General features: G+C 50.3%; 1 protein-coding gene across 2 annotated transcripts in view; it reads right to left on the reverse strand.

The window, feature by feature from the left end:
• Positions 1 to 24,234, reverse strand: part of SETD2 (SET domain containing 2, histone lysine methyltransferase) — a 54,625-nt gene that overhangs the window by 2,381 nt on the left and 28,010 nt on the right. The window contains exons 9-18 of one of the 2 annotated variants that reach the window (XM_052696962.1): positions 23,333 to 23,459; positions 21,963 to 22,097; positions 21,344 to 21,472; positions 18,937 to 19,572; positions 12,345 to 12,393; positions 11,069 to 11,246; positions 7,661 to 8,336; positions 6,349 to 6,483; positions 5,649 to 5,788; positions 4,480 to 4,591 (exon numbers count right to left, since the gene is read on the reverse strand). In XM_052696962.1, coding sequence (XP_052552922.1) covers positions 4,480 to 4,591; positions 5,649 to 5,788; positions 6,349 to 6,483; positions 7,661 to 8,336; positions 11,069 to 11,246; positions 12,345 to 12,393; positions 18,937 to 19,572; positions 21,344 to 21,472; positions 21,963 to 22,097; positions 23,333 to 23,459 — 2,317 coding nt within the window. Of the gene's footprint in view, positions 1 to 4,479; positions 4,592 to 5,648; positions 5,789 to 6,348; positions 6,484 to 7,660; positions 8,337 to 11,068; positions 11,247 to 12,344; positions 12,394 to 16,176; positions 16,345 to 18,936; positions 19,573 to 21,343; positions 21,473 to 21,962; positions 22,098 to 23,332; positions 23,460 to 24,234 lie in introns of those variants that run through there. The other variant, XR_008209840.1, reaches the window with a different exon arrangement.

Raw genomic sequence — 24,234 nt, forward strand, 5'->3', positions numbered from 1 at the left:
CAGAGCTGCTTCTGGGGCTGCTTTGGGGAGGGAGGGGCCGAGCGCTGCGGTCGGCATTAGGAGTGCTGAAATATGTTTAGCTGGAGGCGAGGGGGAGGAAAGCAGAGCTTCCCCCTTCCCCGTTTATTTCATGCCTGTGAAAGCCTAATTATGATCCATTGGCTTCATCCTAACAGCCAGCATGGCTCGGTGGCACGGGGGTTTGGCTATGCTGGGCACCAAGCTGGGGTGACCACAGAGCCACATCTTTGCTAAGGGATGGGGAAGAGCAGCAGAGCTGCAAAGTCCCACAGTAAAAGCAGCTCTGGGCTTCAATAAAACGCTCCCATGGAAGTTTTATGGCTGAGAGCAATCCCTGAGTGGAGTGAATTAGGGCCGGGGCGTCCCTGCTGGCTGCACATCAAAGCCCTGCGCCGGGTACCTCCATCAAAGGGCCCTAATGGGGAACACATGGCTCTGCACCACTCCCTGCGTGCCACGCGGGGTCCCCTCGGCTTTGGGGATGGGTCCTAAAAGGGGGAGGCAGCTGTGGGGGTGACTTCCTGGGAAAAGTGGGGGACGTGAAGCTGGGAGCGACAGCTGGAGCAACAACTGGGGTCAGATCACAGAACGTGCCCAGTTGGAAGGGACCCCCGATATCCTGAGTGCAAGGGGACAGCAGGATGGCAGCATTAGGATGGCAGCATTAGGATGGCAGCACTAGGATGGCAGCATTAGGATGGCAGCGTTAGGATGGCAGCATTAGGATGGCAGCACTAGGATGGCAGCATTAGGATGGCAGCACTAGGATGGCAGCGTTAGGATGGCAGCATTAGGATGGCAGCGTTAGGATGGCAGCACTAGGATGGCAGCATTAGGATGGCAGCACTAGGATGGCAGCATTAGGATGGCAGCGTTAGGATGGCAGCATTAGGATGGCAGCATTAGGATGGCAGCATTAGGATGGCAGCATTAGGATGGCAGCATTAGGATGGTAGCATTAGGATGGCAGCACTAGGATGGCAGCGTTAGGATGGCAGCGTTAGGATGGCAGCACTAGGATGGCAGCATTAGGATGGCAGCATTAGGATGGCAGCATTAGGATGGCAGCATTAGGATGGCAGCACTAGGATGGCAGCGTTAGGATGGCAGCATTAGGATGGCAGCACTAGGATGGCAGCATTAGGATGGCAGCACTAGGATGGCAGCATTAGGATGGCAGCATTAGGATGGCAGCACTAGGATGGCAGCGTTAGGATGGCAGCATTAGGATGGCAGCATTAGGATGGCAGCACTAGGATGGCAGCATTAGGATGGCAGCAGGGAAATGGGTTTCCCATTCAGCCAGGGTTTATCCATGAGCCCCCAGGAGTCTGGCAGTGAGTTTCTAACCAAGCCAGTGACACCTTACAGAGGAGAGCACTGCGACGGGGTGGTTTGAGCCAACCCTCCCCCACTGAGGACCCAAGGCTCCTTGATTGCTGCTGCTTTTCCTCTGCCCAAACCCAGAGGGGAGTGCAGCCCATCCCCTCCCTCTTCCCAGCCTGGCCACACCGGTTCCTGGAGCTATGTGCAGCTATTTTGGAGGCACAGCTGTGAGCACAGAGGCCGCAGAGTGGGGAGCAGCCAGCAGGGCCCCGCAGGGCTCAGGGTGCGAGCTCCAACAAGCCTCAGCTCTGCATTAACAACCCTCACGTGAGCCTCGTACCTCCAGGTTCTGTTATACCCCCAACGCAGCCAGAGGCAGACAGAGGGAGGCCACAGCTGATTTCCAGAGCAGCCACAGCAGCGTAGGCACATGGGAGCAAATGATGGAAGACAAAAGCCAGCAGCATCACCTGGGCAGCCCCAACCCTCTGCCCTCAGCCTGGCTGTGGGTCCCAGGGCTCTGGCTACAGCTGGAAGGCAGGGATGTCAGATCACGAATGGAGAGCAGCACCAAAGTCAGCCAGGAGAGCACAGCCCAGTGCAAGAAAACAAACTGAGGCCCAACCCCACTGACATCCCAAGCTCCCACGCTTGCCCGGGTCAGAGCTCTGTGCTGCTGCCATCCACCCACACTCAGCACTGCAGGCTGAGCCTCTCTGTGCAGGTCAGTTCTGCAACAAGGGGATTTTGATTTGGCCCTTGGGGAGCCCCAGCGACTCGCATTCATTGGGTGGCCGAAGCGGAGCCGGATGATGCGTTCATGGAAAAATGACAAACCTTTGGTTGTCTGCTTTGATGAGAATTCTCAAGTTCAGCGTTTTTTTTTTGCCACTGGCTGAGGCAGGATTCCTTTCCCTTTCCACGGAAAAAATGATGGGGTGAGCAACCCCAGTGCAGAGGGGAAGCCAATGCCTTGCCAGTGGGTGTGTGGCAGGGCAATCCCCAAGAGACAGCCGTGGTGCAGTGTCAGCAATGGTTCCTTCTCAGGAAGAGCACAGACTGCCCAGGGAGGTCGTGGTCACTGTCCCTGAAGTGTTCAGAACCCTGGAGATGTGGCACTGAGGGATGCAGGCCCGGTGGGGGTGGGCTGAGGTTGGATTCGGTGATGTTGGAGGTTCTTCCCAACTCGGATGACTCAATGGCAACGCAGGCACTGAGCAGCCAGGGGCAGGGATGTGGTCCTACGAGGGGCTGTGCAGGCACCCCAGCTGATTTCCCAGCTCAGGAGAGCCCTGTGAGTTGTGCAGACTGCAATGGTTACCTCTGAGTTAGAGCACACTGGAGGATGGGAGCTTAACACTGCCCTGCAGGGGGGAATCCCTGTGGCATCAGGGCAAGAGTGAAGACAAGAAATGCTTAGCTGCTATTGGTATAAGGGTGATAATTTCTGCCTATGCTAAGATTAATCTTGATTTCAGCCTTACTGAAAGCTTGCTGCTCGAGAGCTGCACTTAGGACAGAAGTACAGTAGCAATGGGCTTGCAGTGCAATGACAGAGAGCTGTGGTTACCATTACTCAGAGATTGTTCCAAGGCTTTGGCCTGCCCTGGTCTGACCACAGCTCATTCCTCTGAGTTTCTCCAAAGCACTGCTGCCTGCCAGGAAAACTGCAATGCAAGGAAATGCAAAAAAATAAAGGCACGCAGTGCTTTGAGGACATCCATAATGCGAGTTTCACTGCCCTACAGAAAGGCTGCAGAGCAGAGTTGGGCTGGATGGGACATGGAATCACAGAAGTGTAGATTCATTAAGGTTGAAAAAGACCTCTGAGGTCCCCAAGCCCAACCCCAATCAACCCCACCATGACCACTGACTACATCCTTCTGTGCCACTTCTCCAGGGATGGGGACTCAACCCACCTCCCTGGGCAGCCTGTGCCACTGCATCACCACTCTTTTGGAGAAGAAACTGTTCCTCATATCCTACCTAAGATGCTAGGGGGTGGAAAACCATGCTGGGGATGGAATGGGAAGGAGGAAGGGAGCAAGAGAAATCAGCCAGGGGGAGATGCAGTGGAAACTCATTGCATAGTACTGAATGTGTGCCCCAGAGGACCTAAAAGCTCAGCAGCCTTTGCAGCCCCAAGGCATACGTGTGCCCATGTAGCTTTGGGGATGTGACTGTTCACTGTGCTCCTCTGCAGCAAGGTCCCATGGCTCCCAGAACAGGCAGACCCAGGGACAAAATCCATTAGGAAGCTCCTCTGGACCCCTCTGCAATGTCACAGAAGCAAACACTCAATGGCGGAGGCATCGTGTGCCAGGCCTTCATTCGTTCTCTAATTAACATTTTTATAGGCAGATAAATATTTGCAATTAATATTGCTTAAGTCAGCTCTCCAAGAATTCCAACTGAAGTGCTTGGAGGCATTACACGAATTGAATTAACCCTCAGCATCCCAGCAAGGAAACAGAGTTGGGAAAAGTGACTGCAGCAGAGCAGGGAGACGTGGCTTTGTCAGCAGCACAAAGACTCTGCCCTGTAACAGCATGGCTGGAGAGGATGGGGACTGCTCCCAGAATCACAACCCAGCAACAAACCCTCTCTCCACGGCTACTCTCTGTGCCCCACAGTGCCCCAGGGCACACCCACAGCATGATTTAGCTGCCTGGAGGATGGCAGTGGGGTTTAACACCTGGTTTGGTCCTTCCATCCTCAAACCTATGGCCAGACACGTGCAGTGAGGCAGCCAGAGACATCCTGCCTGCAGATGGGATGCCATCGAGGAGATGCATCTGCTCCCATCTCAGTGCCAAGGAGCTTCTTCAGATCCAACACAGAAGATACCCCAGACCTGAAGGGAAACCCCCACCTGACTGCAAAAAGCACCACGTGCTGAGAAAACAACAGAACTTCCTTGATCCTACAGCATCATTTTGAAGCCCATAAAGCCTATGGCCAGCACAGCTGTTATGGCTCATCTTGGGTCGCTGCTGTCCCACTGTCACCATCCCACAGCCACCACTCTGCAGCATGCACACAGGCTGCTTTGGCAAGCTGGCAAGCCCAGGATCATCCGTGTGGGCCACCAAGATGTTGGCAGTGAGCTTCCCTCGTTGACTCCATGCTTACCTTCATTGGGTTTTCATCATACGTTGGGGTCCCCAGGTCCATCTCAGCTTCGTGTTCCAGGCTGGCATCATCCCCTGGGCTGTCCCACGTCGGAGGGTCCCACTGGGTTTGCCTGGAGAAGAAACAGATCACATCACCCTCAGAAAAGGAGCCATTTGAAAAAAGAGAGTTGTACCATTTTCTGCCACTGGTAATGCTTGCCATGGCACCAAGGGCAGCTGGCCATGGACATGAAACACAGAATGTCCATGGCTGGTGAGAAAAGGCAGGAGACATCCCATCAGGACTAAGGGATGGGTTTAATGTCTGTTTCTGCAGGATAAAAGGCAACAACACCTGAAAATATCTCACAGCAGAAAGGATGCAGAGCAGAAGTCTTGAGAAAAGCCCCAATAAAGAACCTGCAAGGCTCAACACACAGATGACACTCAGCTCGTCTGTGCATCAGGAGAGCATCACAGCTTGCTCTGACTCTCAGGCCACCTGAAAAGCAGACTGAACAAAAGGGATGGGAAGAGCCCAGCCCTGCAGCAGCATCTTTAGGTACAGAGGTGACCTCCCACAGCAATTATTTCCCAGCTGTGAGCTCTGTAAGGTGGGACATGAGCTCCTCTGCATCGAGTCAGCGCTCTGAGCCTCTCAGGTTTGCTTTCAAGGAAAAGCAATGGGATCGTGCCTGTTCCAAGCAGCTCTGTGTGCTTCAGCACAGCACTTAATTCTCCAGATGCTAATTACTGTACATGATGTCAAATAACTACCATTCAACTGCTAAAATGAATAATTCAAATATGGAAACATATATACAAATAAGAAAATGCATGGAGAAGTCAGATCTCCTTTCCTCTACTGGCCCTGTCCAATCTGAAGATATGCCAAAAGAAGGATTTATGGAAATCTCCCAGCATGTGTTCCTCTAAAAAAGTTCCAGATTCACTGCACTCAATCAGCAATTTCTGGTGTAATCGCAGAGGAATGATGAAGGAGGCACTCCTCACTGACAGGTAAGGTTGGACTCGATGATCTTAGTGCTCTTTTCCAACCTTAATCACACTGTGATCAAGCTCAACGTGTCCCCATGTCACAGAAAGACTCAAGCAGAGCAGCACCCCACCTGGCCTGTGCACCCATCTGTTCCCCACCCACCCAATGCTTACCTCATTATCACTTACCTCGTTACCACATGGTAGTAGTAGATTTTCCCCTCGGGGTCTCTGGCTGTTTTCCAGTTGGGAGGCAGGACAATGGTTTTGGGTTTGGGAGGGGATGGAGGAGGCAGGTCCAGGAGGTTGTTGGTCACCACAAGCTCTGGCTGAAAACACACAGGCAACAATGTCAGAGGGCAGAGCAGAGCAGTCTGACAGCTCTGTCTCCTTGCAACAAAGCCTCTGTCGAAGGTAAAACTCAAAAAGGACATCAGCATTGACCCAGGAAGTGACAATAGATCATTTCACCCATTTCTATCCAATGGTAGCTATTTGTTCACATCCTGACCATATGAATACAAGCACTCTGTCAGAAGGGCTCTTAGATAGCAGGTGGTTGGGTAGAAGGTTCTATGAAAGATCACAGAACCAAAGAACAGCTTGGGTTGGAAGGGTCCTTAAAGGTCACAGAACCACAGGATCACAACGTGGCTTGAGTTGGAAGAGATCTCAAAGCCCATCCAGCCCCAACCCTGCTGAGGGCAGGTTGCCACCCACCAGATCAGGCTGCCCAGGGTCCACCCAACCCAGCTTTGAGCACCTCCAGGGATGGGGCTTTGGGCAGGACAGTTCCCCAGTCCTTCTGCCAGCTGCCTGTGCCCCAGTCCATGCAGAGACGAGCAGCTCAAACAGTGCCATCCATTCCCAACCCCAGAGTGAGCCATACCTGCTGGATGGGCTGTGGCTGCCCGGCTGCCACGATGGTGGTGACGGCAGGAGGGGGCTGGACGATCACTCCCTGCGGGTGGGCTGTGTAGATCTGCTGCCCCTGGATGTACTGCAGGCCTGGCTGGGCATAGCTCTGCAATGGAGAACAGGGGTTGGGGTCAGCATCCTCCCCTGGGGTAGCCAAAGAGGCTACAGAACATCCAACCTACAGCTTTCAAAGGAAATCACTTGCACAGGACAATTGCTCCATCAACAGTGGAAGAAAGTGCAATGCTGAGCACAAAAGACTATTTCCCAGTGTGTGTACGATGGAGAAATCTTCTAACACATCAAATGAGAGTGGATATTTCACAGCTTGTAAAGCAGGACAGCATCAGTGCTTGCCACTGGGACACAGCCTGTATCCCACAACAGACCATGAGGTCTGCCCACAGCTGGAGTTAGGACAGAACATGAAGCAGCTGGCAGTTCTGCATCCTCCTTTAGGTAAACCCCCACCTTTACTGCTTCACCTCACTCCCAATGTGCAACGATGGTCCACAGACAAAGCAGAGCAATTCTGATCGAAGTGAGGTTCTCTGTGAAATCACTGGGAGGCCAAGAGAAACTCAGAACAAAAGGATTTCAGCACTCCACTCAGCCTCACTGCAGCACCTCTGGGTCTGCACTCATCCAAAATTCAAAAATCCCCTAAGGTGGCAAAATACAGGAAAGGTAAAAGAGAGAACCCCAAAATGCTGGAAGACATGGACATTTTCCTTTCCAGGCACTGAGATTCAGAACGTGTCTCCTCCATGAGAGGTAGGAAAGTGAGTTTGGGTGACACTGAGCTTCAGTGCTCAAAGCCATCAACCAGGAAGAATTCCAGACCAAAAGAATGGCAAAGTTTCACTTTCGTTCTTTTTAAAGCAATCTGTGATGCCCCTCACTGGAAAGAAGCTAGCAAGATGTGCAGGAACATCATCACTGGATAATCTGAAATGAAACTTAGGTACACCCTAAAAGAAAAAACTGATGGGGACTGATGGGAGTGATGCACCCATCAGGGGGAAGGAACCCTCACATGCTGGAGGATTTATGGGAGATCACATCCCAACCAAGCAGCAGTAACCACAAAGCAAACCTGTGCTTGATACAGACTCTTAGATGGAGTTATCTCAGCAATGCTGCCCAACACTACAGCACATCAGGATGGCCCCTGGCACACGGTGAGCACGCACAGCATTCCAGCTGCAGGCTGCCTCCCTTCCTTCTGCGGGTGCTCCGTGCCACACTGTGCCTGAAAAGCTCACCCTTCCCCCATGGGTTACCTGCACAATCGGCGGGGTCGTCTGCGAGTAGGGGGACGTCACCCCATAAACAGTCTGACAGGTCTGGCCTTGGTAATATATGGCAGGCTGGGACTGGGCTGGCGAGTACTGCTGCTGCACGGCCACAGTCTGCTGGCTGGAATCCCACACCCCGTAGCTCTGCCCCTGCACTGGTCCTGTGGTGGGCACGGGCAGGACGGCCACGTTGGGTTCCTGGTGGACCACGGCGTCGTTTTGTGCTACATACTGAGGAGTCGTCACCTCCATCGGCGTTGCTACATGTTGGACTACTGGGACCGGCTGGGGAGTGGGCAGGGTGGCTTCGACTGTGTGCCCCACCATGGGCTGAGGGTGCTCGTATGCTGCTGGGGAGCACATAGAGTCCATGCTCGGGGTGGGCAGCAGCACCTTGCCCGCGTTGGGGTTGCTGGGGTCCACGTAGGCCTGCATGGGGTAGCCGGGCGGGTAGCCGATGAAGCTGTGGTGCGGTGTGCCGTAGCCCATGGAGTCGTAGGGAAGGGGGGAAGTTATGCCCAAGTTCTGCAGTTGTTGTTGCTGCTTTTGGGCCTCTCGTTGGGCCACCTCCTGCTCAAAGAGCTTCCTGCGCTCCTCTGTCGACAGCTTGTTGCGGTCCTTGAGGCGGACTTTCTTCTTTGAGGATGCTGGCGTGTCATACCTGCAACAGAGAGAAGAGGAACCTCAGAATCAGAGAACAGCTGGGTTGGAAGGGACCTTAAAGATCACAAATCATGGAATCATAGAATCATGCAATGGCCTGGGTTGAAAAGGACCATGATGCTCATCTGGTTCCAACCCCCTGCTGTGTGCAGGGTCACCAACCAGCAGACCAGGCTGCCCAGAGCCACATCCAGCCTGGCCTTGAATGCCTGCAGGGATGGGGCATCCACAGCCTCCTCGGGCAGCCTGTTCCAGTGCATCACCAGCCTCTGGGTGAAAAACCTCCTCCTAATATCCAACCTAAACCTCCTCCCCCCTGCAGTCCCAACCCCTGCCATGGGCTGGTTGTCCCCTCCAGCTCAGGCTGCCCAGGGCCCCATCCAGCCTGGCTTTAGGGAGCACCAAGGATGGGGCACCCACCACTGCCCTGAGCAGTCCTACGACTAACAGAACCCAGAGATGCATAGGCAACAGCAGCAAGGAGCCCTCAGACAGGCTGGGTACCACTGCTTCAGCCTGCGCTCAATTCTCCACTCCAGGTTCCAAAAAGCAGGAGCAAGGCACTCCAAACATCCCACAGCTTTATCTCCTTGCCTCAATTCATTCAGCTTCCAGGTGGACATCACCCTCTGAGCTGTGCCATGCCGAGCCCCCGCATCCCCCCCACTGCAGTCAAAGCCCCAAGCACACAGAGCCATGTGCCCTTCCTGTGCTCCAGACAGATGTGCAGACATTACTAAGAACAATGGAATTGCAAGCAACACGCTGCAGTCGAGAGTTTTGCTATTTACTAGACCACAGTTTTAGCTTGAAAAAAATATAATAAAGTGTGGATGGATTTTTTTTTTTTAAAGAGTGAGAATTTTCACCCTGAGATGCAGAGCAGCTGCAGGGATTTTTCCAAGGACTTAAAATATTACAAAAAAAAAAAAAGAAGCCTAAGGACTTTGATCAGACCTCAACCATGGAAAACTTCAGATCAAAGGTGGATATTTTGAGAAGTTACGAGTGTGGTAAAACAGGGATTACAAGCAGAAATGTTTTGCAGCCCTAAGAGGAGTGGGATTCTACAAAGCATCCCATATATTCTTAATATACTAACTTGGAGTTCATGTGTTCAATTTACATATCAAAAGCACATTGCTACCAACACTTAAGAAGTTTCCTCACATTCCCAGAGTAGCTGCAAGCATCTGTTAATGTGAACCTTATTGACATGAAGAGCTCAATTTAAGTAATTAAAGTCTTTCCTGGCACTGCCTCAGGAGTTTACATGGGAGGCAGCTGGCGAGGAAGGACAGACAGAGGAAAACTGAGGATTAAGCACAGAGTGAGTCGCAGCGTTCTGTGTTCATGCAATCCTTCTTCTTCTATCCTGTTTTCTGTTTCGTCCAATTCTTCATCCTCCTTTTCCATCCCTTCCTCCTGCACTCAGACTCCCATCACTGCGGTTCTGCTGTAAGCCTTCTTCACAAATGTACCTAAGGGAGAACTGAGGCAAGCTTAGGGAAAAGGCAGCACTCCTGGGACTGCTGGGAACTCCAGGCGTGGGCTGCAGCTTCCCAAAGCTTCTGCTCACATCTTCCTACCTTGCTTGTTGAAGAGCTGCTTGTTTGCACCCCTGCAGCCTATTTTCCTTCACCTGAGCACGCCACTTTCACCCAGAGGGAGGTGATGCACTGGCACAGGTTGCCCAAAGAGGCTGTGGATGCCCCATCCCTGCAGGCATTCAAGGCCAGGCTGGATGTGGCTCTGGGCAGCCTGGATTGGGGGTTGGTGACCTGCACACAGCAGGGGGTTGGAGCTGGATGAGCATTGTGGTCCTTTTCAACCCAGGGCATTCTATGATTCCCTCCATCCTTTCTCCTGTCTCCACAAACAATGCACTTACTCAGCTCTCTCCTTCTGCCCCCAGCCCTCCGTGATGTTTACATCCTCCAAATGGGTAATTACAGTATTGTAGATTTCTGGCTTGTTTTTAATGCAGACATCTCAAACTTTCCCACTAGGAGGGAAAAAAGGATGCTGGCATGGCTGACTCACCAGCAATTGTTCCCTAATTGCTATGTAGCCTTAGATCCTATTTAAGAGGGACAATGGAAAGCTGACTTCTGTAAAGGAGATTCCTTGGTACTGCCTTTAATACGATTTCAAGTCTCCCTGAAACACGAGACATGTAATACATCCTTTCTCTTCATGAACAAGGAGTAAAAAGAACACAGGAGAGAAACAATGAAAATGGCAACAGCAGAAGTGCCACTGGGGGTCGTCTGTTCTGCTCAAGGAGATTGGTTTGTGTTAGAAATCCTTTTTGGCTTGGGCTTGCTGCAAGTTGAATTTCAGACCCAAGTGGACTGGCAGGGGAGAAGGGCAGAGGCTTAGGGTTTAGTGGGCACGATGGGCTGATGGTTGGACTTGATCGGAGATCTTTTCCAACCTCTGTGGTTCTTTGCATGCCAGTGATGGCTCAACGGTTGGACTTCATCACCTCAGAGCTCTTCTCCAACCTTAATGATTCTGCAACACTGAAGACCCCTTTACACCTTTGCTCACTGCAGCACCAGAAGCCACAAGAAGTACCACGAACACCCAGGAGCAGCACAACTCCCAGCTAACACAACTCACCGCTCAGAATTCAGCCAAAACGCTCTCTTCCCCATCCCTGCGTGTTTGCAGAGGCCACCCGGGCCAATTTCCCCCTGTTTTGACCCTTGGCAGGGCCCAACTTGCCTGTCCTCAGGCCTCTTGGTGCCCCGCTCATAGGCTGATGCCGGAGGGGACAGCGAGTCTCGCCTCCTCTTCTTCTCCTTGCTCAGGCTCTGCCACTCGGGGTCTGTGCGGCTCAGGACGGGGTTCTTCGGTGTGGGAGTCTGATCCCTGAGGCCAGCTGCCTCTCTGCCTCGGTCAGCTGTTGGGAAAAATGGGTAAAAAGAGAGAGTTTTTATAATTCAGAGTATATTCCCAGCTCCCTCTTGGAGTTTCAGTGGTTCCTCTGTGTCGGCCAACAGAGCGCCCATTCAAACAAATTACAGGTTGTCCAGAATCAGCCTCAGGACTGCAAGTGAGGTTGAAATAAAGCTTCTATTTTCACTTCTATTTTTAGACACTACTCCAACTTCTGAGCTGTTACCTAATGGATGAAAATGCATCACTCGTTTCATTCGTTTCCCCTCCTCCCATTCTATCAGCAGGAAACCTATCTGAGAGTGGAAAAGACTCCAGACCTTAGCACAGATCTCCTGTAGTGCTCTGACATTCTGAAACCTGACTGTAAAGCAAGAACTTCCCCATGCTTACTGTCATTGACACAGAGTCTGTACTGAAAGACATGGAGCTGGAGGGCTCAGGCCTCAAGAAGCAGCTTTTAGGACGATGAAAAACCCCAAATGCTCTCTTGCATTCTTGCTTCCAGCCTCAGAGATAACTTTAGTTTTCAACTCCAGGTTCTAAAGGGCTCTTCTTCCCACAGCAAATGCATTAACAACCTCATTACTTCCTCCTGATTCTAATGATGGTTCCTGGGCATGTTAACACTTCAGTGCAGAGATGTGCTCCAAGGGAAGCCCCAAGCTTAAGAGAACAGCAGGACAAGACCTCCGTCCGTGCGTCCTGCATGTGGGTCACCAGGTGTGGGGCCAACAGCTCACGACTGCCCTGGGATCACTCGGTGCCTTCCCAGGGTTTGGCTGTGATACAATCTGTTCTGGGTGCAGCTCCATGGGTGATGCTTGTCCCTCCATCAGCCACGAGACCACATGAGACCACAGCACAAAGCACAGGGAGAAGCCTCCACCTCAGAGCTCCTCTCTGCAAACCAATCTCACCTCCTTTGCTAGCAGCTGCTCATGCATCAGATGTTTTAGGGATTTAGGGAGCAGACTGGAACAGATTTAGGGCTCCGAGGTGGCATCAGCAGCTCAGCTACCAATTGGGAACCTCTCCTGACATCACACACTGGGAAAATTAATCTGTTTTTTGGAATACATGGAAAAATGTGAGTACATACCACTGCTCTCCTTCTCCGCTTGACTCTTCTTTGGGATTCGGTACACCTCCTGTAAAACAAGCCAGAGGACAGAGTCAGGTTTTCAGCAAAAACATCCCTGAGTCTACAGGGCTGCAAGAATCAGAACTCATCATTCTAGCAATTCAATCACAATTTTAAACCAAACACCAAGAAATGGTATTTGGAAGCAAAGTTTTAAGCAAGTCACTGTGGTGCTTTCTATATATTGTCCTTCATCACCAATTTGTGTCTGTGGAGTCTATGAGGCTTTTGTGCCAAACAGGGCAGCTGTTGATCAAGGACATCCCACTCTGTACACACTTGGATTTTGGCTGAGTGTTGCTTTGCTAAGCCCCATTTTAGAGGTGCTACATCACTAAAAGGTGTGACATCACTTCTAACGGCTCAGTGCCTTCCCAACAGCCCAGCAGCCCTGGGTTCCTGACTCCTGCTCCATGGCAGCAATGCTTTGTTTGCTAAGTATCATTTAGTGCTCAACAGCAAAGCCCAAACCTGAGCAAAGCCACTTTTTCCATGAGCAGCATTAGTCCTCTGTACCTAACCCAACAGCACAGGCAGCAGCAGCACCATGATGCCTCTGGGGGAAAAAGCACCACGGTGCCTTCAGTGCAGCAGCAAAATCTCCTTTAATTCAGGGCATGGATGTTGCCTGTGCAATTCCCAACCCTACATAATCTTTAGTTTTGAAGAAATACAGGGATGAAATAACACCAAGGTCAGGTCTGAGGCTGGCAAACCCGTGCCTGTTTCCAGCCTGCTTTTCTAAAGGCTCAGAGAAAATCTCAGAGCAAAACAAACCATTTTCTTTCAAAATATTAACCATCAACCTTGATTTGATTCAAGCTGGCTGGAAATGACACGACCACTCCATGGGGTCACCCAGCTGCAGCATGTTGCATTAGCTACATCAGTTAATGAGAGCCCAGGTTTAGGTTCCACCTGTACTGTTTTAACCTCTGTGCCCCATGGGCTGAAAAAGCTCAACTTTCCTTTAGTGAAATGAAGGAAAGATAAGAAAGCCCATTGTGGTCTGGCCACAAGGCACAATCACCTCAAAGGTGCTGCTGTAGGTTGTAAAATGTGATAGAAGCAGAGATGATTCTTTTAAATAGGGTCTCATGCCTATTTTGGTTTTGAAAGGAAGGCACAACCCTGTGTCTGTTCAGCCCCAGTCATTGGTGATGGGCTGATGGTTGGAATTGATGATTTTGGAGGTCTTTCCCAACCTCAATGACCCCTTGAGTAGGCATGGCAGTGATGGGTTGATGGCTGGACCAGATGATCCTGGTGGTCTTTTCCAACCTTAATGATTCTATGACTCTATTTTCTCTCTTGCTTGTGCTAGGAGCTTCCACAGCCCCCAAAGCATCCGAAGTGCTGCATTTTTCCCTCTTATTTTCTTCCCTCCTGCACCACCAGTCCCTGAAAGCTCATCTTCAGAGAGCAGCATGCAACAAAACTGAAGCTGCTGGCTCCCAAGTAGCAGCACCACACTGAACTGGAACCAGTGAGCCAACCCAGACTGCTCAAGCATAAAGCAGCATGCAAGAAGAGAAGAGACATTAGCTAAAACAGTCTTCCCAGCTCCAAAAGAGAATTCTCCTATTAAACAGCAGAACATGCAACATGAAACTACTGGAAAAAAAAAACGATCCGAGCTAATTATGAACTGCTGCATGGCAGCCAGTTGTTTATTTCTGGACGGCGGATGCAGAGTGCCAGGATCAGGCTGGGGAAGAGCAGATGCAGCAGAGCCTTGGGAAGAGCAGCAGGCAGAGGGATGTGTCAGCACCGTGCTATGAAGAGCAGATGGGGGCCAAACAGACGCTCTGAAGAGCCTGGTTTATTCTGGGAAGCGGAAGCTGCTCGCTGCTGCATTAATCAATGGGAGCACTGCTGGCACAGCCCAGGGGGCTCTGCACCTTTGAGAACCATTTTTAATGAATTACACACAAAACGAGATGCAGAAAGTGAAGTGATGTGGGTGTTACAAGCATAAGGAAGGAAAAAATCCCTGTTGGGTGCACACACACCATCCTTGAGCCAAGAGAGAACTCTCTAGTCTCAAAGGACGCAATGGCACATGGAAGGGAAGAATGGGCTTAACTCAGCTTCTCCATTAGCTCTCAATTATTTCTGCTCGATGGAGCTGAGCTGGAGAAATCCAACTGCTACAGGGCAGAGAGGCTCATCCCAAGAGCATGCCCAGAGTGCTGTGGGTGCCCATTCCATCCCTGGAAGTGTGCAGTGCCAGGTTGGATGAAGCCCTGAGCAACCCGACCCGGTGAGGGCAGCCAACCCACAGCAGGGACCTGGAACTGGGTTATCATTAAGATCCCTTCTAACCCAAATCATTCTGATTCTATGACCTCCAGCCCTGCACACAAGCAGGAAGCTATAGGATGGTGCCAAGGTAATAAGGACTGACCCCAAAGCCTTCCTTATGTAAAGATCAAAAAAACCTCAGTTCAAGCAACAACCTGGCTGCTCACCAATGCCTATTGTTTCCACGAACTGCTGGAAGTTATAACAAATATTCTCATTAAGGCATATGATGCACGTGCCAGGATGGGAGCCAGTCACTCCAGGATGGCTGTGTGGTGTGTGACTGGGAGAAGAGGCCACCCAAGCTCTGCTATTCCCATCAGGCTAATAATTATGCTCACAGAAAGAGTGTTTTGACTGTAAAAGACAAAGTCCACCTTGCCAAAGCCAAACAGTGGGGCTATCACCTTAGCCCTGAACTGCTAAATACTCATGAAGCCAAAAGCGTTCCACTAAAACCCATAAAATTCAAGTCATTTGGATCTCTCAACAAGTTATTCTTAAAAAAAAATCTTCTCCAACTACTAAAAAGAAGGTTTGCAGAGCCTCAAAGCTATGACTGTTTGGAACAGGCTGCCCTGAGAAGCCCTGATGCCCCACCTTCCCAGTGCCCAAGGTCATGGATGGGGCTGTGAGCACCTGGGCTGGGTTGGGTGGGCTGTAAGGTCCCTTCCAACCCAAACCACCCTATGATTCTATGACTCCTATCCAGCTCTGGTTCTCTTAAAGGATAGATTTTAGATGTGCAGACAGCAGACCATCACTGGATGTCTAAGGAGAGGGACATGGAGCTGTTGGATCTGCAGATCAGCTTTGGGTAAGCGGTGATGGAACCCAATAAGCAGACAGCCCTCAAACTATCAGCACACTTAACACCAAACGTGCCTCCTGCCCCTACTGAGATTTAAATCTTCAAAAGGAGAAAAGCTTCACGACAGGTTCTTAACAGCTTAGATCTCAGCCACCAGAGATGTGCAAATCCCCTTTGTGGTGCCAACCTTACTGAGAAGGTGAGGGTGATGCTGGAAGATGTTTTGAGATGCTGAGAGGGGACAGCACCAGAGCCCTCCACCATCGCAGCACGTGTTGCTCTGCTGTGGGTCTGACTGCTGTCCTTGAGGCCTTACCTGCACAGGACCACAGCACAATCCTTGGGGTGCAGCGGGGTCTGATTTCAGCCTAGGTAAAGCACTCACCACACGTTTGGAGAGCAGGGCACGCAGCCCAGGCTGAAAACTTCCCCCGTGGGACGTGGTGGGTGTGTGATGTGGTGGATGTACGGCGGTGGCATTGCTCCTTGTGGGGCAAGGAGCAGCCCTGAGAGCCAAGGCAGCTGGCCTGTGTGTAGAGGTATAGAAAAAGATAGCTCACTTAATCCTTTCGTGCCAGGGGTGGGGATTTTCTCGGAGCGACGTCCATTGCCGGCAATGGACGCACCAAAATAACGTCGGCATCACTGAGTTAACCACCTCTGTCCTCTTTTCACCTATTAAATTGCTCATGCACCATCCAGCTTCCCAACCATCTTCCCGTTTCTTCACAGCACGCACGCTACGTTCTCTCCCTTCTTCAGCACGGAGTTGAAAATGGAGTTGAGAAAAGGTGACACATGGTCAGCTGGTGATGTTAACAAGCTCCTCGCTGCCCTGAGAAGCTGGATGGAAATGGGTGAAATTACAAAGGGGGTCATCAGCACCACTGGAGAGGACAAAGCTTAAGTCCCGAGGTTTCAGACCCCCCTCCCAACCACCCCAGCCAGCTTCCTTTGGTCATTTAGGGCTGCACCACCGTTAGCATTGGGCAGCGTCCCTACAGGTGGAAGGCGGACAGAAGCAGTTAACTCAGAGTGCCACGATGGGGATATGGTTTGTAGGAGAAAAATGACTTTTTTTGGTATAATGCTGCTTGAAACACCCTCACCCCGAGCACACGCTGCAGTGGGTTGGTGGCATCCTCACAATCATCAATCCCTTGCAACAGACACAGAGGGGATGCGAGTCCACATCCCAAACTGACAGCTGAGGACCCCCACTGTGCCCAACCTGAGCTCCTCCTGGCTCCAGAGATAACTCAGGCTGGGATGCAGCACGTGGTGGTAGCATGGCAGAGCAATATTCAAGGGAAGTTCCTCCTTTTATGCAACTTCCCACTTTTTTTCTGAGCACTTTTGAGCATTGTTTGTCTGCTGCTTGAAGTTTAAACGCTGCAGCATGTAAAAACCTCTGGCTGCAATTAAAGGATTGTATGGGTGGTCCAGAGCAGGTGCATCTCCAGCACAGCAACTAGCTTAGCTCTCAGTTTCAACAACCCCAAGTATAGTGGTGAACAAGAAAGGGCTCTGTTTCAATGTAACCCCAAATTTAACCTGACAGTGTCACTTCAATAACCCATGAGGCACACACAAGGAGTCTGCAGGTTAAAACCTAGGGAGCAATATGCCACAGATCGACTTCGTGTAGAGGAGAGGGGAAGGAACACGAAGCACAGCATAACTTCTCTGCAGATACACACTTTAGTTCACATTCTATATGGTAAAGGCTTACTTCTTCCCCCAGTTAGAGGAATGATTATGAATCACAGAATCAGAATGGCCTGGATTGAAAAGGAGCACAATGCTCATCCAGTTCCAACCCCCTGCTGTGTGCAGGGTCACCAACCAGCAGCCCAGGCTGCCCAGAGCCACATCCAGCCTGGCCTTGAATGCCTGCAGGGATGGGGCATCCACAGCCTCCTTGGGCAGCCTGTGCCAGTGCTCAAACAATTCTTCAAAACTTGAAGAGCATGAGATTGTTCCGAAAAATTCAGAGATTAAGGTAAGATTGATCTTAAGTAAAACTCAAGGTATGTTTTACAGATGTTAATGAATGCACCTATGACAGCTAAACAACATGAGTGAAGGTTCAAGGACCCAAAGCTCACTGTAGTCTCCTCCACCTGCACATTATGGGCACCAACCATTTTTATCAACCTAAATCATTTTGCATTATCCATTTCAATAGGCAAAGAACTCTTGACCCAACTGATGCACTGTAAAATGTAAACGTGCTTAAAGATTACTGATTAAAACTGGGCAGATGCTTGATTAGGAGAAGTGCAGAAGAGCTCCACCAAGACATCCTCATTTGGTCTGGCAGGGACTCAGCTGCAGGGCAGCAGCACTGGGAAACTGCAAGGGTCCCTTTTTTCTCACCTGACTTTGGTGACGTTGGTGAGGACAGCACTCAGAGCCTCGTGGCAGGGAACTGCCTTGGCTTTGCAGGGTCCTCAGCAAATGCTGCTTTAATACTTACAAATTAAAGCTCCCACCCTCTTTGTTTTCCCACGAAATACAATCCTATAGAAACAGTTGATGGATGAAAGCTCTCAAAGACCTAATGAAAGCCCCAGAAAATGCCTCATGCACGGAGTGGCAAGTTACAGATCTGTGTCCTCAACCTCATGCAAGATAGTTGTTGACTACAGCTGTTGAGCTGTTGGAGTGGCCAAGAAGGCCATCTACAGTGCTCAGGGACAGTTGCTCAGTCCTGGAGAAGGCAACCAGTAGCCCTCAAACCCTTCTCTTGAGTTATCTGCTCTAAGAAGAGCTCAGTGGAAGCAAAACGGCAAGCAGCTACCTTCAAAGGCTCAGACTAACATCCAAAAATCTAAGTATTCACCTGATCTAAACACCAACTACAAACACCTAGAGGAGAACCCAGCTTTAAGCTGCCACCAAGAGAATGGAAATTGCCAACCAATGGTTTCTGGGGGCTTTCTACATTGCAGATGTGAAACAGATGTTTGCAGAACAGGAAACACTGACCATCTTCTGATAACTCGAGAGCTGATGGATGGTCAGTTTCTATCAGCAGTGATGGATACTGGGCCATGCCAACCAAAAATGCTTGTGGCACTGTTGCTAGCCTTTTTCTGACTAGCTGAGAACTCAGAGCTGCCCTCTCCCTAAACAGTCTAAAAATTCTAACTAGGTGGTTAAGATGCCTTTGTGGTGGCCATACTAAGCTGCTCCTTTCAGAGCGCAGCACAGAAAAGCCTACTGTGAATCACAGACAGGGTAGCTTGCAATGAAAGGCTACATACAGAAAGCACCTGGAAAAGCTCATCACATAAAAGTGGCAATCCCAGTTGTCAAGGTTTACCAACAGAATGCACCTTAGCCCTGCGTGCGCTCAACCACAACAGCGCTGCGTGCTGCTCAGCAAGGACAGAGGTGCTGCAGATGCAGGTGCAGCAGGGTGCTTCTTACCTTCAGGTCTTTCCAGCTGTCGAGCAGCCTGGTGGCCAAGTCGCTCACATCCACAATTTTGTCTGTTTGCTCTTGGCTCCTCTCGCTCTCGACGTCAGAAACGCCTTCCTCTTCGTCCTGAGATGGCGTTTCCATCGTGATGGGCTCCTCCAGCTTGGTGCCATTGCTCTCCTTGACCTCTGCTTCAGGCTCAGCCTCCAGCTCCTGAGGCTTGCTGCTCTCCACCGGTGGATCCGTGGCCATTTTCACCTCCTGCTGCGCCTGCTGCTCCTCTGACACCTCCGTCGGGGGAACCTCCAGCTGGTCCAGGTCCTCTTTGCCTTCCTTCCCCTCCAGCTCACTAGTTGTATCCGAGATGGCACTGTCCATGCTGTTCTCACTGATAATTTTGAGCCTCCGGAACACCAGTTTCTTGGGGGTATCCGTGTCTCCCTCAGCACTCTGCTTGGCAGACAGCTCTGGCGTGTTGAGCGGTGTGTGAGCGCGCGACGTGTTCTCACTCGAGTATCCATCGCCCTCACTGAGCTGTGGGATGGCACTCTTGGTCTGAGCCCAGCGTTGGATGATGGGAAGCACCTTGCTCTCCTCCAGCATGTTTTTGGTGGGTATGGGCAGCAGCTCCAGCGTCTTCATGATCTAATTGCAAAGGCAGAGTCACCGCTGTTAAGAGCTGCAGAATTCATAGCTCCCTCACACCTGGAACAATTCCCCTTTCTCAAGAAATAACTGATGTGAACAGGATCATAAAACAGAATCACAGCATCATTACAGTTGGAAAATACCTCTAAGGTCACCAAGTCCAACCCTAACCCACCTCACCATGCCCACTGACCACGTCCCTCAGTGCCACGGCATCACCACTCTTTGAGAGAAGAAGTTCTCCCTGATACCCAACCTGGTCACAAGCTGGGGACAGCAGCGTCTCTTTTTTCTCCACTTTTTTGTTGGAGAGCAAGCAAACCAGAAGCAGAAAGCAGTGAGCACAAACAGAGTTGCAATACACCACGTTCAAAGAGCTCAGGACTTACAGATGGCCACAGCCATCCTCAGGACAACCAGCACAGCTCAGCAGTCGCTGGTCAAATGTGCTGCCACGTGGCTGGATGGGCACTAAAGAAAATCTCAGAGACTTCAGAACATACACTATAGTGACTTCAGCAGCCTCTCTCTCAGAAGCAGAGGTCAGATCCCTAACAAACAGGGATTTGAAGATTTGATTCTGAAGCAAGACACAGCCATGCTTTTTCCAGCGCTTGAAGTTGCCCAGCTTTTCGACTTGCTCCTCCTTAAAAATCAGTCCTCCAGGAGCAAAGGACAGAAGATACTCTTAGGGCACTGTGCTGGTTTCTGGCCTTGGGAAGCTGGTGACCAAAGACCAACTCTCTTAAAACAATGTAAAAACTAAAGGAGAAAAAAAAAATGCAAAGTGTGACCTGACCTTTATCACAGCCTCACTTGTTAAGAATTGCACAGATTTTAAGAGTATATTAAAGCCATAAAACTTAAACCTGTACAGTCAGCATGGTGTGATCAGATTCATGAAGAGTGGAGACCAAGCCACCAATGACACAGTGACTCAGATGCCCTCTTACACTCGTGGGGAGCAGCTCTGGCTTTGAGAACAATGATGCTGAGTGCCTGAATCTACTCTAATGCAACAGGGCAATCAAATCCTAATCTGAACAGTGTGCTGGATACTTCTGAAGAGGAGAAGCATATGGCTGCCAAAGGTGGCTTGCCTTCAATGCCATCTCTTCAGCAGTATGGGGCTGTCAGAAATCATTCCTCTTGGGATCAGGAGGATGGCACAACTCATTCAGAATGCTGAAGGAGAAAAACCACGCTGAGCTAAGGAAGAAGAGCTGCCAGGCATTGCCACCACCTCGGGGACACGAAGCAGGAGTGACTGATAGGATGGGCTCCCTGAGCTCTGTTTTCTGTCCTTGGCCTCAAGGCTGGGCACGCTCTCCGAAATCCACAGCAAAGTTCTGTAGATGCATCTTTAAGAAAGGAACTTCCAGATGGTTTTTTTGCATGCGATGCTGAAGTGCACATAGAAGACAGAAGTATTAAAGTTCCACTTCAGCCCATCAAAGCAATACCTCAAACTGCCTCTGTAGTTCAGTATGGAATAAATAAAGATTGCTGCCACTGCTGTTTAAGTCTGGCTCATGTCACTAACTCAGAAATCTAAAAAGAACCACAGAAGCAAATCCTTCCATGTATTCAGAACATCCTTTAAAGCAGGAGTTCCACGCTGTGGCTGCGAGGATACCTGCAGTTTGTTTGCACCAACACTTGGTGTGCAATACTATCACATACATAATATTTAAATGGACGTGCTGTGAGCAATTAGCAAAATCATTAGGAAAGCTTCCAACCTGACAGAATTAAGGGAACCACTGACCTCCAGTTGCAGCTTGAGGTTGTTGGCGGTGCTTCCCCTGCTGTCGCCCAGCTCTGTCATCCAGATCCACAGCAGTGACAAGCCGTGGCACTCCAGGAAGGACTTCAGGCAGGACTGTGAATGCGTGTTCTGCGTGGGCCAAAGTGACACAGAAGGGTCAGCAACTCACCAGCAAAGCCTACATTTGTTATCCACACCCTGAGGTGGCCAGTGCTGCCTGTCAGACTCACTGCCACATGAAACACAGAGCCAGAGCCAAGACTGGCACGTGTCTGATGCAGCTCAGCTGGACATGGCTGCTGCTTTGGGGGCAATAATGCATGCAGCAGAAGTTTATGACTATTAATGAGTGGCTCATGCTGCAGAATAAAACTTCACAAGGTAACATGCTGCCCTGTAGGTGGGCTGCAGGTGACTTGCACTGATTCAGAGGAATCACAAAACCAGGCCAAGCATTACACACCATCTATCAATGAAGCAGAGCCGCTCTGCTCACACTTGGGGTGCTGGCACCACTGAGACACCCTTTTCATCTTACTTTCTCCTTCTTCTTCGAATGATGGCTACAAGGCACTGCTTACCCAGCAATTCCCTCCCACCCCAGCCTGGAGCTGCTCACCTGGATGAGCTTGAGGCAGGTGAGCTTCTGCTCCAAGGTCTCGATGCGCACCATCAGCCGGGACAAGCTGAGAACTTGGTTCTTGTCTGAGAGGCCCTCCCCGTTCTCCAGCAGTGCCTCCAGCTCCCCATCCACCTACAGGGAGGACAGAAAGCCATGATCAGGCCACCCTACATGATGCTAAGAGCTCCTTCCCTTGGCCCTGAAGGGCAGCTCAAGTCCCTCCCGATTCATTCTCACATATTGTAAGACAGAAGTCTGGTTTTAATTTGACTCAGTTGGGTTGCTTTTATCTGGAATATTACGGGTTTCATTCAACATTGTTTAGACCTGAAATACCATACAGAAGTGCAGTGTTCCCATCAGCTCTCTTTACAGCACCCCAAACGGAAGGCACAGAGGGTAGTCTGTCCTGTAACTGTACCTGCACGCAACACCAAGGCATCCCCAGCCCTAACGAGCATTTCTCCTAATGAATAGCACATCTGAGATGCAGATATACATCCGTGCCATGTGCACAGTGCTCTGCAGGGGAATTTCCAAGCGTGTGCCCGAAATGCTTCTACTTGGAAGTTTACCTTTTCACATAGGAAAACAGATGTGCACCAAATGACCATAACTGTTTAACTGCAATGATTCCTTAAACATCCAATTCACATTTATAGCCACGACCAGTGTTTGCACTGCTCTCCATGCAGACACTGAAACACTGACCTTCCCTGTTTAGCTCGCTGCTCAGTGGCACTAATAAGCATGTTAAAACCACTTACAAATGACTTCTGATTTCTTGGCTTCCTGACTCTCAGGATTTCAGCATGCGAAAATGAAGCTGGCATTTTCAAAGGCAGCACCTCCCAAAGGAGCAGGTAATAAATGCTACTAGTAGGAATGGTGCTTTCTTTCCTCAGGCAGAGAAAAATTCTGTTTTGTAGGAGCTAAAAGGAGTGCACATCACTTCTTCCTGAGTGCAAAGTGCTTCTAAGAACTCGTCCTGACTGCTTCCTGCATTCATAAATCCATCAGTGCCATTCAGGGCAGAGAATAGGCTCATGTAACCACTTGAAGAGGCTTATATGCATGAGGAGCTATAAAAAGGCTTTAAAAAGACTGGATTTCAATCCCTTATTTCATTCACATCCAGCTGCAGACACAACTGGAACTAACTCAGAGAGAACACAGTGCTTGTTCACACAAGCTCCTCAGCGCTGACTTGCCTCTAGGCCAAAGCAATTAGAGGTTCAGATTTCACATCCCAGCTTGAGGATGGCAGCATTTTAGCTGTCCAATTTCAGGTAATGTCCTCAACAGAGCTGTGTTTCAGTGACAAAACCAACAAAAAAACCCCAGACACCCAGGTGAATCCCACTCACCGAATCCTTCTTACGGGAGCGTTCCTTCTTCATCTTCCCCCCTGCAGCCCGGATGCTGACCCTGTTCTCTCCTCCCAGGTAGCCCCGGCAGTTGGCTGAGCCACAGAAACATTTCTGAGCTTCTTTGCTGTTTGGGGACAGAAGTAACACACAGTTATATAAGGAATCCATTGCACTCACGGCCCGCTGTCGTATCTTAATCCTGATACTGCAGTGAGGAAAGACCATTAACCACATTGCCTTGACACTTCTGGCACTTCTTTGTCTCTTTTCTTTCCATTGTTCTTCAAATTCCTGCTAAGCAGCTAGAAGGAAATATGGAAAACATTCACATCCCATCTTTGCAGATGGTTTGCACTGTCTTGCAAAGCAAGGCTGCCCAGACCCAGACTGCTACTTCCCCAGCTCTTCGCACAGTTCTCAGCTCCATGCCTTCCTGCACGGCGAAGCCTTTCATTCCACCCACTAAAAATTCAAATAAACCCATCAATTCTTAACCAGCTGTTGTGATTCCCTGTTGTTTCCACAGAAAGCCAAAGCCTGGTACACTTCCAGGCCAGGTCAAGATGTAAAATCCAGCAAGGAAAAGGCTGGAGAGTTGGATCCATTAACCTCACACCACACCTTGCAATCAACCAACATTGCACAGTGGTGGATGCCCAATGCCTGGAGACATTCAAGGTCAGGCTGGACAGGGCTCTGAGCAGCTTAATCGAGCTGTGGGTGCCCCCTGTTTGTTGCAGGGGAGTTGGACCAGATGGCCTTTATGAGTCCCTTCCAACTCAATGATTCTGTGATGATTCTATGATATGCCAGAACTGCTCGAGAGCATGTCTTTTGATTGGAGTAGTGGGGATGGGCTGATGGTTGGACTTGGTGATCACAGTTGATCCTTTCTAGCC

This window comes from Tympanuchus pallidicinctus, unplaced genomic scaffold (genome assembly GCF_026119805.1).
Source record: "Tympanuchus pallidicinctus isolate F22 unplaced genomic scaffold, pur_lepc_1.0 scaffold3, whole genome shotgun sequence".
Taxonomy (NCBI): Eukaryota; Metazoa; Chordata; class Aves; order Galliformes; family Phasianidae; genus Tympanuchus; species Tympanuchus pallidicinctus.